The 14309-nt window shown below is 42.8% G+C and overlaps 1 protein-coding gene and 1 long non-coding RNA gene across 8 annotated transcripts in view; one reads left to right on the top strand and one right to left on the bottom strand.

Moving 5' to 3' along the window:
* Positions 1-14309, top strand: part of LOC120811683 (vascular cell adhesion protein 1-like) — a 111864-nt gene that overhangs the window by 15344 nt on the left and 82211 nt on the right. The window contains exons 1-8 of one of the 7 annotated variants that reach the window (XM_078095677.1): positions 1544-1585; positions 2332-2635; positions 2876-2939; positions 3784-3859; positions 4215-4598; positions 5284-5589; positions 5684-5944; positions 6153-6413. In XM_078095677.1, coding sequence (XP_077951803.1) covers positions 2622-2635; positions 2876-2939; positions 3784-3859; positions 4215-4598; positions 5284-5589; positions 5684-5944; positions 6153-6413 — 1366 coding nt within the window. In that variant the 5' untranslated portion in view covers positions 1544-1585; positions 2332-2621. Of the gene's footprint in view, positions 1-1445; positions 1586-2255; positions 2636-2875; positions 2940-3783; positions 3860-4214; positions 4599-5283; positions 5590-5683; positions 5945-6152; positions 6414-14309 lie in introns of those variants that run through there. The other 6 variants (XM_078095679.1, XM_078095680.1, XM_078095676.1 and 3 more) reach the window with 6 other exon arrangements.
* LOC120811726 (uncharacterized) lies at positions 12031-12942 on the bottom strand. Its single transcript, XR_013454012.1, has 2 exons — positions 12450-12942; positions 12031-12370 (listed from the first exon to the last, which is right to left on the bottom strand). It is a non-coding gene; the product is annotated as an uncharacterized LOC120811726 (long non-coding RNA).

Here is a 14309-nt window from a genome sequence, read left to right as displayed (position 1 = left end):
TCATTTAGAAATGGTATTTTCCATTATAAGAATGTGTACAAGGGATGAGACATACAATGTAGGATTGTATAGGTGTAGCTGTGCTGGAGCTATCTCCGCGGGTTCTCTTGAAGGACACTCAGACACACGGGTGGGAGTAACAACTGACTTTTATTTTTCACTGTTTGCTCGCTCGTCGTCTCCGGTCCTCGGCCTCGGCCCTGAGCGTCTGTATCAGTCTCTCGTTCCAAGTCCTGCTCACTGTTTATGAAAAGGAGACAATCAGTGCTTATTACTCACCTGCCGGCAATGTTCTCTGAACCACTCCCCCGCTCTCCCCTCTGCAGCTGGGCTAACCACACCCCGCCACCACAATAGGATAGCCCTGACCCCGACCCTGACCCCCGGGCTCGATCTGGGCCGAACCACCGCCTCCGGTTGGGCACCAGTCAGGGTCCGGATCACAATTTAATTCCTAGCCCCACCCTGGACCCCTATCCTAACCTTAACCTATCCCCCCCACCCCAGCCCTAACCTTAACCTCCCTCCTGAACCCCTCTCTCCCATTCCTCTCGCTGAGATCTGGACTCTGACTGTGTTGTGGGTGGATTTACAGGCTCAGGCAACAACCCAAACTTTACGGGGGTGTCGGATAAGACACATGAAAAAAGGAAAAAATCCCAAATCACCTGAGTTAACCCATCTCCTCCTAACCCTGGGCCTCCAGAGAAGCCCCCCAAAAGCTTTCCGTTACCTTGCTTGATCCATCCAGTGATTCATCGCCGGAAGCCACCACCCAACTCACCCCCAGTCCGCGTCGTAAATTGAGAAATCTAAAAGACAGAAACAGAAAAGGCAAACAAAAAAAGTAATATTATTTATACTTTTGTGGGACCATAAAGCCTTTTTTAACAACATGATGGGGACAGTCTGTATTCAGACTTTTAAATAAAGGTTTTAATACTCTCTCAAGAGAGGAACCTTTTTAAAGTTGTTTTAAAGGTTTCTTTAAAGTTATTTTTTAACCATAATATTAAACCCAACATTTTATTAAAACATAGCCCCCCTTCTGCCCATGCCCCTCGTTGGCTAGCATGACGCTGACGAAACAAAAACTTATCCGAGCCGCTTCACCTGCTTCAAGACCAGCAGAGATGAAACAATCAAAGTATCTGAAGGAAACTTTTACAGCTTTAATGTCTCTGATGGAGGAGTTTATTACTGTGTGGCCACCAATCAGCTTCGTGATTTGAATCCATTTCTTTCTTTGACTTTATCCAGTGTGCTTAACCCTTTTGATTGTAATAATAGATTTCAAAATGATGAATGCACTAAATGTTTCATTTATTAATTTGACTTTTATTTAATCATTGGCTGGTGAATTAATGGAATTAATGGTATTTTTACAGAGTAGTGGTTTTAGTACAATAAAAGTGTGTGAATTATATGTTATTTGCCATTTGCAGGAACACCAGAAGTGATGTTTTGCTCCACCTCCCAGTTCCTCCTCCTTCCTCTCACAGACCATCTTGGTTCAAAGACCTGTGACTTCTGCATTGAACTTGTCAGACAGCAGACTGCACTGAAGAAGAAACACTCACTCAATGTAAGTTAATGTCACCTTCAATACTTGTTAATGTCTATTTTTATTGAAATATCATAATGTTACGAGAGATTACATTATAACTATTCACCAATAGTTTTACCGATTGCCTGTTGTTTCAATGCACAGAGAATTTGGAAGATTTAAACAGATATTTGAGAGGAAGAGGAAGTACAAACTATGGATGAGGAAATAGTCGTCTTTAAATTGTAATAACACAAATAAAAGTTTGAGAAGTTCTTTAGTCCTGTAATGCAGAGCATCAGAGACTCAGAGTTATTCAGTGACTGTTACATAATACATTATTTGATAAGAGGGACATGTGGTGGAAATTTGTGACAAGATTGTGTGTGGATTTTCCACTTCTGGCTCTGGTCGATAGGTGGCGGCATTTGCTGCTTGCAAACCTTTTTTACTGGTAAAATTGGTGCGTGCACAGCGGAATCTTCACATGGTATAATAATACCTGATTTTAAAAAGGGATTCAAATACTGGTCTTACACCATCGATGGCTTCTTGTTTGAGTGGGTGTTGTTTGAGGCACGGCCTGTGATGAGATTTAGGACACACTACCAATGGCGCTGCGCCTTTAATGAGGCCCACATGGTATTTGTGTGCGGCGCGGAGTGAAGACGATACTTGTGACAGCTCTGGAATCTGCCGCTACGACTGAATACAAGTCTGCGTGTCTGTGTGTTCCTCGACCAGCTCTACTGTTCTGTGTGCACTTACTCTTGTGATCCATGCAGAGCGACCTACATTACCACCAGCGCTAAACCCTCTGAGGATCCTCCGCACCACGTCTGAAATCTGTAGGGCCGAGACGCTGCTGCAACATTGGACCAAAATGCTGCCGTTCCCAGTGAGATGGTTTAGTCAATGAAATGTGTGGAGTAGAACCAAGAAACACTGTTTCCTGGAGGGAGAGAGAGATACAGACACAGCAGCAGCCTCCTCTGACCAACACACACATCTCTCTTTCTCCAACTTCTGGTCATAACACACTTCTTCATGTGTTCTTTAGTGGCCCTACGCTTACATGAGATGTACAAGGTAATATTTTGACACTAGTTAAACATCTGAAATAACTGGAGATCAGCTTTTTTCAACACTTTGAAGCCATCTGATGTTGAGCTCAACAACAATGCTGAAATAACACACCAGATCCCCTCATCAGATTCACTGGGCAATTTTGTGACACTAAGAAAGTGTTTTTTGTCATTTGCTCATCAAGCAAATGCTGCTTCCCTCAATCAGACGTTTGGTGTGAAGGTCTCATCCTTTTGTGCTCAGGACACTCTGCTCGCCAACGTCCTTGATCTCCACTATTGTGACACACATTTGGATCATAACTGCTGTAAGTCCGCTCTGTGTTATGGGTTGATGCTGGTTGTGATAAGAATAGAGCTCTATCCATTACTGCACCAAAAGAGATGGAAGCGCTTGTTTGCTAATTCCATGTTACTTCAGTGTTAAACCAGAAAAGGAATTCAACAGCACAACAACAACCTTTAGAATGTGGATTAAAAATGACTCTCGCTTTGACCTTTATCCAAATAATGTGATTTTCAACAGTAGCGGGACTGTTTCCAGATATCCGATGAGTTTTACTGAAATGTTCTTTTTTGCTTTCTTTATAACGGGGCTGCATGCTGAGCTGCATCCTTCTTCTCCTTTTCCCTCAGTTGTAATTTCAACTGTTCCAACTGATTCTTACACAAACTTCCCTTTGAAGGAATTCAACCTATGATTGCATTTGATTCAAACGTCTAGAATAATGTTCTGACATGAATTTACACAATGGTGGCAGGATATTAGTCTGGTGGTTTTCACCGTCTCCCCTTGACTCTGAACACCATCTCTAGTTATCTGTTTATAACAGCGAGTGTGCGTCCAGGAATTTTAAAGATTCACCATCAAAGTCATAACTCATAACTAAGGCAAGTGACCGTAGTTTTCTCTGTCCATTCAGTCTTCTGCATTTAACCAAAGGTGCACCAATGAATTACCAGGATTCACAGGATAAACTTGTGAAAAACGACCACAGATGACAAAGAGACGTCTGTCAACAACTCTCGTAGTTGTGAGATGAGGCCTGAAGCCCATTCGTTATGAATCTGTCTGTCTTAAAACCATTTTGGTTTTAACCGATGATAGATATCAATCAATCAATCAACACTGATGTTGTGTTGGTGAATCAGGTGGTGAGTGTCATGGCCGACCAGTCTGTTAGGATGGTGACAGCCATCGTGTTGCACAGTGTCTTCTTCCTCTCAGGTGAGCTTCATCTTCACTCACTTGTGTTTCACTTCAATCATTTACTGTTTGGAAAATATCATTTCAACCTAAATTCATGTGAATGTTACAATCTGTGTTTTCCTGCTGAGCTCTTTTATCACGGAGACAAAAGTGACGTAGTTATTTGGAGACAGAGACGGGTTTGGTCCCACTGGGCTCGGCCTTGTGGGGAAAGTTGTAAAACCAGAAAGATGAATCAACACAAAAACTGTTCAGAGAAAAAAGAACACAACGCAAAACATTACTGATGAAGTATATTTCTCTTTGTGTTCATGTTATTGTTGTGTTTTTACACATTTTAATCACCACTGTTAATCATTAGTTTGTTTCACAGGTGCCTCTGCTGATTGTTGTGGGATTACAGCTCTATTCATCACTGCACCAAAAGAGATGGAAGCACTGACTGGATCTTGTTTGCAAATTCCATGTAACTTCAGAGTTAAACAAGGAAAGGAATTTAACAGCAAAACAACAACCTTTGGAGTGTGGATTAAAAATGACCATTGCTTTGGCCTTTATCCAAATAATGTGATTTTCAACAGTAGTGGGACAGTTTCCACATATCCGATGAGTTTTACTGGAGACTTGAGTCAGAAAAACTGCACCACTTTATTTTCCAGTTTAAAAACAACATACACAGACACATACTACTTCAGGGTTGAGAACGAAGAATTTCGAGCAACAGCTTCATGTGATCCTCTCCAAATAACAGTTAAAGGTAAGAGATTTGTTTTCATTAAACAATCAATAATCTTATTTTTTAGAATAAAACCGAAAAGAGTAGAAGCTAACTTTTAGTGTGAATATAAATATCTACAGACACTATCCAGGGAATGAAATTTTCACGCTTTCTGCATATGAATGGATTTTTTCTTCACTACTACTTGCATGCCGATCTTTGTTTTTAATGCTTGAAAAAAAAAGGTTTCAAAAGCTCCTTTTTTTCTGACTATTTACCGTCACTGTTTTGACAACATTAATTAGTGAAAGTTTTACTTTCCCCTAAAGATGGTCACAAGTTAAATCTGAGGGGTTGTGAGGTGGGAAAGGAGAAAACAAGTTCTCATATTTTGGTACTCAATCTTTTGCTAAAACCCGGTCACTTGCTTGTTATTTATTGTAATGAAAAACATAAAAGTAAGACAAGTTGGATTGTTTGGATGTCTGATGATGCAAATCAGGCACAGTCACAGGGCTGAGGCCGAGGTCAAAGAGGATATCTGCCCTCATCGTTTCCCCATTCACACAAATTCATAGGAGCACCGTCTCACCTGTAGGGGGCAAACTTTGCTTATAACATAAATAAAAGAACGAAAATGTGTTATTTTAAATACATGAACATACAAATTTAAATGCGCCTCATACGCGTGGTAATTATTAATTGATTTGATTCGAAACCACAGATTCTCCTCCAAAGCCCAGGATTGAGATCTCAGGTGATGTGAAGGAGAAGGAGTCTGTCTCTATCAGCTGCTCAGCTTCCACTCCCTGTCCACACTCTCCTCCTCAACTCACCTGGAACCTCCAACCAGACTCTCACCACATGATGGAGGAAAACACAGATGGAACCTTCACAACTAGAATCCAGAAGAGCATCACTCTGTCACATGAACATGATGGATTCATCATCAGCTGTTCTGCCAGATATCCTGTGAATGAAGGAAAAGATGTAAAGACGTCAGAGGAGAAAAAGACTCTCAGTGTTTCATGTGAGTGTTTGTTCTTTGATCCGGTCAGCATACGATGATTCATGTGTTCACACAATGTCAGCTGCATGAAGTTTTAATGTCACATTTTCCTCAGACGCTCCCAAGAACACCTCGGTGTCCATCAGTCCATCAGGTCGGGTGTCAGCAGGTAGCCGGGTGAACCTGACCTGCTCCAGCAGAGCCAAACCTCCTGTGAGCCGCTTCACCTGGTTCAGGACCAGCAGGGATGCACCAATCAAAGTATCTGAAGGAGACTTTTACAGCTTCAATGTCACTGATGGAGGAGTTTATTACTGTGTGGCCACCAATCAGCTTGGTGATCAAACATCCTCAGAGATCCATCAGTTAATAGGAGGTAAACAAAAGAAGTGTATTGCATTTGTTACTCTATTAGGGACACAGCTTTTTGTTTCCATAGAGATTTGCTTAAAGTCAAGGTAAGCAAGTGAAAACACTCTCAGTGTTTCATGTGAGTGTTTGTTCTTTGATCCTGTCAGCATACGATGATTCATGTGTTGACACGATGTCAGCTGCATAAAGTTTTAATGTCACATTTTCCTCAGACGCTCCCAAGAACACCTCAACGTCCATCTGTCCATCAGGTCGGGTGTCAGCAGGTAGCCGGGTGAACCTGACCTGCTCCAGCAGAGCCAAACCTCCTGTGAGACGCTTCACCTGGTTCAAGACCAGCAGAGATGCACCAATCAAAGTATCTGAAGGAGACTTTTACAGCTTCAATGTGACTGATGGAGGAGTTTATTACTGTGTGGCCACCAATCAGCTTGGTGATCAAACATCCTCAGAGATCCATCTGACTATAGAAGGTAAACACAGAACTGTATTTGTTACTCTTTTAGGACGTAACTTTCTGTTTCCTCAGATTTTCAAAAAAGTGTCCCCCACAGCTACCTCTTGTGACGTTACAGTGTACACACTGTAACGTCACAAGAGGTAGCTGTGGGGGAGCAGGGTCAGCAAACAGGCAACATTTGATGGTTTACTAATAATGTTTTATTCTCAAAAAGTGTCCCCAAGGAGAAAGACAGTTCCTTAAACCAAAAAATAAGGTTTGTAGTCGACCTCTTAGGCTTTTCCTTGTTCCCGGCTCCTCCATGTAGGACATGTTTCCAGTCTGGGAAATGTAGTTTCAGTGGCGGCCATCTTGTACCCATCATGTGCAGGAATGTAGCGGCCCTCTATTACCTGCCCCCTTGTGATGCCACAACACCTAAGATCTCATTTATATTCATGGTGTTTGAGCGTTCAGCCGCACACCTTCACAGGTTCATTTGGGATTTATTAAAAGGAAATGGCTCACTGGCAACGCGATGCTTTACACATCTGGATGTGTTTTGGAGTGCGTGCATTTCCTCCTTTGAACGTGTGCACATATTTAGAGGGGATCCTTCGCACTGCTTTAACAAAGAGACCCCTGATCTTTTCTCATCATCATCAAGTCTTCATGGCTGTGAAGTGACCAGCAGTGATGGAGGCACATTGTGTTATTGTGGATGCAGAAATGAGCTACACATTCAGCTATCGACAGGACGTCTGTTGGTATTTGAAGGTCGCTGCAGGAATTATGATTTGAGTGATAACATTTTAAAAGTGACCATGTCGTTTTGTTGCAGGTGATCAACTGGTTGGTGCTCAACTCATCGTGAAGGTCCTGGGAATCATCCTGCTCGTCTCTACTCTGCTCATCTTTGAGTGGTGAGAAAACCTTTTCTACAATATGATTGTGTGCAGATACACACCAGTTTGTGTCATTGTGACTGTTGTAATGCATTAATGCATAATTCATTATCGATATTCATAATGATGATAATATGAATACATATTATAAATCATTTTACAAAGATGCTGAAGGTCAAACATAACAACTCATTCCTTGTTACTCACTGACATTTGAACGACTCATAGTGTATTATAGTTCCCATTGTCGCGATACATCCTCATCTCCTAATAATGAGATTATCAATTGCACTGTTTTCTTTAAGAAAAGAAGACAAATCTTTTATTCTACTTGACCCCTTTGACAATCAAAAGAAGCTTTTGGTTGCTGCTCGTTTTAACGTGTGAAAAATCCTTGAAAAAGTCCAGTTTGTCTTTGATGGTAATTGATTTCTTCTCCAAATACAAACAGAAGAGAGATCACTTTGTTTGTCTTCATCCACCTTTTCCTTCTCTAAATTAATAATATATCATAACACTTTTTCCGTTGGTTATCATACACCATCAAACAACACTCGCACCTTCTTGCACGTCCTTACAAACTGTTTGCTCCTCACAATAACAACCACCTGTTCCTGTAATGCTGCTGATTATATCGACCTTGTGGCCTAATTTACAGCGTCATTACGCCCCCAAGTGGTGGGAGGTTAAGAAAACAACTAAATGTTACATTTAAGTGAAATAATAACCACAGAGTAACTTGCGAATGTCTCTGCTTCCCCCCCCCCCCCAGCGTGTAAAGTCTGCTCGTGTCTCTGCTGCTTTTCATTGGCTTTGTAAAGAGAAAAAGTGAAGTAAAGATCTGAACCCTGGAAATAAATCTTTTTGTTGTTTTATTCCTCTGCACCGGAGTCTCAGTCCTGATCGCTCACACTAACAAAATCATTCCTTCTTCTTTTCCTTCCAGCTGGTTGAAATCAAGACGCTGCACCAAACCACAGGAGGTAAGACATCAGAAGAGGAGAGATATTTCATGATCAGGCCCTTGTTTGGTTTACAACATTAGCACAGGAATAATCCTTCAATGGTGGTGATGTTTAAAGAGCAGAGTCTCCTCCAATGCAGTGAAGCACGTCTCCAAACGAATGCTGATGATGCTCTGTGTCTGCTGGATGGTGTCTTTGCTAAGCTGTGTGCCATAAAAGCTTCTTCAAGTGCTTCCATTCATTCATCCATAAGAACAAAATATCCACAATGACAACCTACAAAAATGAAGACTAAGAACTATTAAAACACAACGTAGTTAGAACAGCTTTAAACCTGCATGAAGCTGTAAGCACAACATGGACATTTCATCACTTCATAAAGTTGATATGGTGAACTTTATCACGTGTGCGTGTGTGTTTAACATGTTCTACCTACTTCAGGTGGTGCATTGCTCCCATGCTGTTCTGTGACACTGATACATCTGTAACACAAAGACAAGCTGCATCCGTTTTCATCTGTATAGTAACTAAAACTCTTTCCTCTGCAGGACGCAGTAGGAGACGACTATGTTAACATGGTGGTGGAGTTACATCCGTCATGAGCCAGAAGAGGAAGAGGATGCTATAAAGCTGTATCATCTTTTCTTTTACATTATATGTCATTTAGCTGACGCTTTTATCCAGAGCGACTTAGAATAAGTGCATTTCAACCATAAGAATACAGACACAAAAGAACAAGAAACATGAGTGTAATTTCTTCAAATTAGCCGATCTACAATGCTATATATCAGAGCCAATATAAGTACAATTTAAGTGCTACAATGTGCTAGTCTTTTAGTCGAGGTAGAGTCTGAAGAGGTGTGTCGTTAGTTTGCGGCGGAAGATGTGAAGACTCTCTGCGGTCCTGGTGTCTTCAGAGCGCTCGTTCCACCATTTAGGAGCAAGAACAGAAAAGAGTTGTGTTGTTGAGTGTTTTGCTCTCAGTGAGGAAGCAACAAGCAGTTCATTCATCACTCGTCTTACAACAATGTGTGTAGCTTCTCTCTTAATACTTAATGGTTTTCTATTCTTTAAAGATGAATGATGACTAATGTTTATAAGCTTTCTGTGTGCTTTTCTTAAAATCATCAATAACAGAAAGTAAAATCATCCTCTTAATTTTTCATCTCGTGTTTATTGGATGTAAAGTGTGTAAAATGAATAAAAACGATGCGTTTCATTAAGCAGAAAGTGTTGATCCATTATTTCGTTGAGCAGCTACACACACACTCATGATTTATATGTATCTGTGCATGTAACTTATATAACGTGTAGAATAAGTCCACCTGTTCAAATGTGTCATACTTATCATGCCAGGTGAGTTATGTATGATAAACATGTAGCCTGATTAAAATGATGAGACCGGACACTAAGATTTTTTTTTAATGTGGGTCCTTTATTTCCCCCGACTGCCCTCCTGGAGCACAGCCTTCATTTGTTAAATTCAGAAGGCACTTAGGACAGTGTAACAAAACAATGTTTTCTGTATGGCATGACAACATGGAATAGAACATTCACATTTGTCTCATGCTGTTTAACACCTAACGTGACTCCTGTGACACTCGTAATTTGAGGCTGTTTACAGACGTTTTTATGGTTGATCGCCCACAAAAGGAAGTGATGTTAATTTATGCATGTCAACAAATCTACGTGTCAAATTTGACGAATATATACAAACGTTTACACGTGTAATTAATACAGGAAAGTAGATTTGATGAGAGACAGTAGTAAGAAGACTCGGGCCGATGGTCTATAGTAGAGGTCACTAACTGACGGACCGAGGTCCGGATCCGGACCCAGAAGTCGTCCCATCCGGACTCGGACCTGAAGCTAAATCAGACGGTAGCGAACGAGTCTTTGAATCGTACTGAATTCATTTGCCTTGTTAGTTGTGTATTGATTAGATGGAGATGTTGATACAACTAAATCACAATAAATAGGTACATTGCGATCTTTCTGACCTTTGCTTCTAGAAATGTTCTCTAACTGGACCTCTTTACATTTTAGTTGAGTACCACTGGTCGATAGTCTGAAAAGTTTCTCTGTAATTTCACTGTACTGCTGATATGAGTGTAGCTTGTAGCTAGCATGACGCTACTTTATCTAGCCAATGAAAATTGGGCATTAATGTGTGACATCATCTGTTATTGAGGGAAGGGGGGCAGGGTCTAAAAAAGTATTATTGCGCCAGTTTGGGAAGCTTCTTGGTTTGTTTCAACCTCCTAAATAAGTAAAATACAATGTTTTTCATAAGGCGGGCTACATCAAGCACTTCCATACACTTTTATTAATGATGCAAATAATGTGTATTTGAGAGAGAGACTGCACTTTTGTTGGAAGCCAGCAGTGGTTCTTATGATCAGACATATTGTTTATGTGGATAAACCTCCAATATAATATGTTGCTAGATTATATAAGAGGTTAAGTGGAATTTGATGTTTTCAACTCAATGTTGTCTTGTGTGTTCCTGTTTATGTTCCTGTGATCAGAAAGTGACAAGAGAGAACACTGAAAGTGAGAAGAGAGGAAGCAAAAGAAAGGAGACGGGAGGTGAATGAGAGGATAAGACTCAAAATAATCAGAAATTGAGAAGAGGGAGGGAAAAAGAAGGCAAAAGAAAGAAGAGAGAGAAGAAAGAAAGATTTTTAAAAAGTGTAGAAATAGGAAGGACAGAAAGAAATTAAAAAGGTAGTCACGGGTTTCCACTGACGAAGCCTCAGGTCCTGGCCCACGCTCTGCATTAATCATCGGCACCCTGAATCCCCCAAATTAACGCTAGGCCAGACGTGATGGATACATTTTAGGGAGCGGCAAAAACATTGCCTCACTGCCCGGGCCCCAGACATCATTGACCGTGGGAGAGCATGCTGTGCCAAGAGGGGGCTAATTCAGGAGTATTTTAGGCTCCTCAGCACCACCCTGGCGGAGCACGGGCTGACGGAGAAACCCTTCTAGTTGTACAATTGCGACGAGACGCAGACTACAGGCTGATCCAGGAAACTAGGGAACACATCACTGTCCTGGCCTGCCTGAACGTGGCTGGGAGGATATCCCCCCTTTCATCATTTATAAGGGGGGATATCCAGGGGGGCCCTATAACAAGGAAGGGGTCCCCGATGCTCTCTACGGGAAGTCCTCAGCAGGGTATATGGACAGAGAGCTGTTCAGGAGGAGGTTGGTTGAGCACTTCCTGAAGTTCGCCGCACAGGGGCTCCTGCTGCTGCTGGTCATGGATGGTCATCATTCCCACCTGGATCCAGAACGGGTCCGGACTGCACAGAGCAAGGAGGTCATACTCTTGTGCCGGCCACCACACATGTCTCACATCCTTCAGCCCCTGGATCTGACATTTTTTGGGACCCTTGGAGGCAGATTTCTCTGGTGTTGTGGAAGATTTGTTGGCAGTGAGCAGACTCCTCCACTCATTCTTGGTCTCCAAAAGGAGTTTAAGGGTCCTAAGAAACTCCAACCAGAGGGTGAAGGATCGGAGACTGGTGGTGGCTACAGACAGCTCAGGAGATCATTCGTCATTGTGGAGGCGGAGGACCGTGCAGCTAGGAGAGACCGAGAGCAGCAGCGTGCACTAGATGGTAGCTCGGCATTCACTTCCTTCACCAAAACATCCAGCAGGTGGTGTTACACACTCAAATTGAAATGAGAGCTTTTATTAAACTATTTTAGGTGTTAGAGACATATCTTATTGCGAAAGCCAGAACAAAGGACTTACGTTGACAGCATTGATGGGAACTTTTGACCCTTTAATGAGTTTATTCTCCACGAAAAACACATTTTTACAATGACATGGACGTCTGAACGGGTCAGGGGTGTCATGGGGTGACGGCCAAAACAAAGGTGGGACTCAAACGCAGGATTCCGATGATACAAGACTTGGATTGTGTGGAATGGATTCAAATAGGCAGCGCTGAAGGGTCCGTGCAGCAGGAGCTATACAATTGATGGAGCCCACGCTGGAGGGAGAGGCAGTGATCCGGCTGGCTGGAGGGGATTCTCCCGAGCCGCGGAGGGCGAGAGGGGAAGCCGGGGAATCCGTCGGGCTCAGGTGGAAGCAGGCTGGGACGAGGCTGAAACACGGGGACAATGTTAATGCACAAAAAATCTTTTGTTCGAAAATCAATCTCTGTTGAGAGCTAGCGAAGTTACCACTAGTAGGGCAAAGACTGGTGCTCCTGCTGCTCCTTAAGAAGGGTTCCTGACGATTGTAAATGCAGGACAGGTGTGACAGCAGGCAGCCACCAGACTCCGCCCAGGTAACCAGGGAAACCTGCTCGCCCAGCCTGAAACTCAGAAACACACCTCCAAGCCAAGTCAGATCATGACAAGGGGTATACCAGCGCACGGCAAATTCACTAGTGATGGCAAAGTGAAGCTTTCTGAACCAGTGAAGCTTTCCAGCCAATTGTATCGTAAAGAGGTTAATTCATTCAATGCATCGCAAACTCTATGATGACCTCTGCTCTTGAAAACTTGTAGTGCAAATGTATCGAATAGCCCACTCGCCACGGCAACTCAACCCGCAGATAACAGTCGTACTTAAACTGTATTATACTGTCACATGTTGCACACATGTGAATACTAAAATTAACGGAAACTGCCGCGGCACCTCTCCCTTAAACTCCCGGTACGTCTATCAGCCGAGGCACCTCTCCCTTAACCTCCCGGTACGTCTATCAGCCGAGGCACCTCTCCCTTAAACTCCCGGTACCTACATCAGCCAAGGCACAGCTCCCTTAACAGCCGTGGCACCTCTCCCTTAAACTCCCGGTACCTCTATCAGCCGATGCACCGCTCCCTTTGGTTGTTGCATGCCTCCGTTAGGTCGTGGCAAGACTCCTTTAACTTGAGGTACCGCTAGAGATACCTCTCTCGACCGATGAACCGGCCCCTGAATTCGTGGTACCGCTCGAGGTACCTCACTCAGCCGAGGCAACAGACGAGGCAGTTGGCGTAAACTTGAGGCAGCTGCCACGATTCGCCGCGGCACCGCATCCTGCATCAAGTGCCTCAGCGAGTTGCCGGTGCCACGATTTGCGCTAGCCCTCTCTCTAGGGTGCTGATCCACCTTCTGTTGTCCTGTAGGGAGAGACAAGAAGAGACATTGGGGATGTGGATATTTCAAGCATATTAAAAAAGTATTAAAATAAGTGATTGGGATTGTTAACACATCAACTAACGTTTCTTAAAAAATTGTCTTCAACTTGAATTCATTAAGTAATTGCGCTTATTGACAAAACTATTGACGATTATTGCGTTTTTTTATTAAGCATTGAGAGAGAGAGAGAGAGAGAGAGAGAGTGAGAGAGAGTGAGAGAGAGTGAGAGTGAGAGAGAGAGGCCCACAGAGTGGTTATTGGAGTAAACGTTACAGAAGATTGTGGACACGCGTGTACATACGGTAACTCACACTTTCTGCCGGGGTCTTGATTTTCTCATTCGGGGGAACCGTGGCAAAACAATTATCAGCAGGGTACAATACAATAAAGTAGACCATTTCCCGGGTATTACCAAGGGACAAAACATTTATTTCACTTTGTGACTTTGTCCAGTGTGCTGTAAAGTCCTACTGGCAGAAAGCATAGAACATAACTCACAGCACTCACGCTGCAGACAGCATGCAGGCGGAAGTAATGCTGCGCTGTGAAATTCTTCAAAACTTTTTATGTCGTTTTCTCAAGTTTACTCAAACATTTCGGGAAATTGTGGGTTCTCATGTGCGGTTGCGCTGAGATTCTATTCACTATTTATACACTTGCTTGCGGTGTGTTTCGATACAATCAGCGGCCATTCAGATGGCTTTCAGTTTGCCCTTCGACATGGTCACCCGAAAGCATATTTGCAACATTCCACTGTCGTAAAATCGCATACTTACTATACGTTGCATCACCCGGCCAAAGAGTATAGAGACATCAGAGGAATCACTCTTTTTCACCCATAACTCACTCGCACTGTTTGTAAATTTGAGCCTGCTTTTTACTTATTTGTAAAAGATGCAGACATCATCTCC

The sequence above is a fragment of the Gasterosteus aculeatus genome, chromosome 21, assembly GCF_964276395.1.
Source record: "Gasterosteus aculeatus chromosome 21, fGasAcu3.hap1.1, whole genome shotgun sequence".
In the NCBI taxonomy this organism is placed as follows: domain Eukaryota; kingdom Metazoa; phylum Chordata; class Actinopteri; order Perciformes; family Gasterosteidae; genus Gasterosteus; species Gasterosteus aculeatus.
This window is presented reverse-complemented; position numbering and strand designations above follow the sequence as displayed.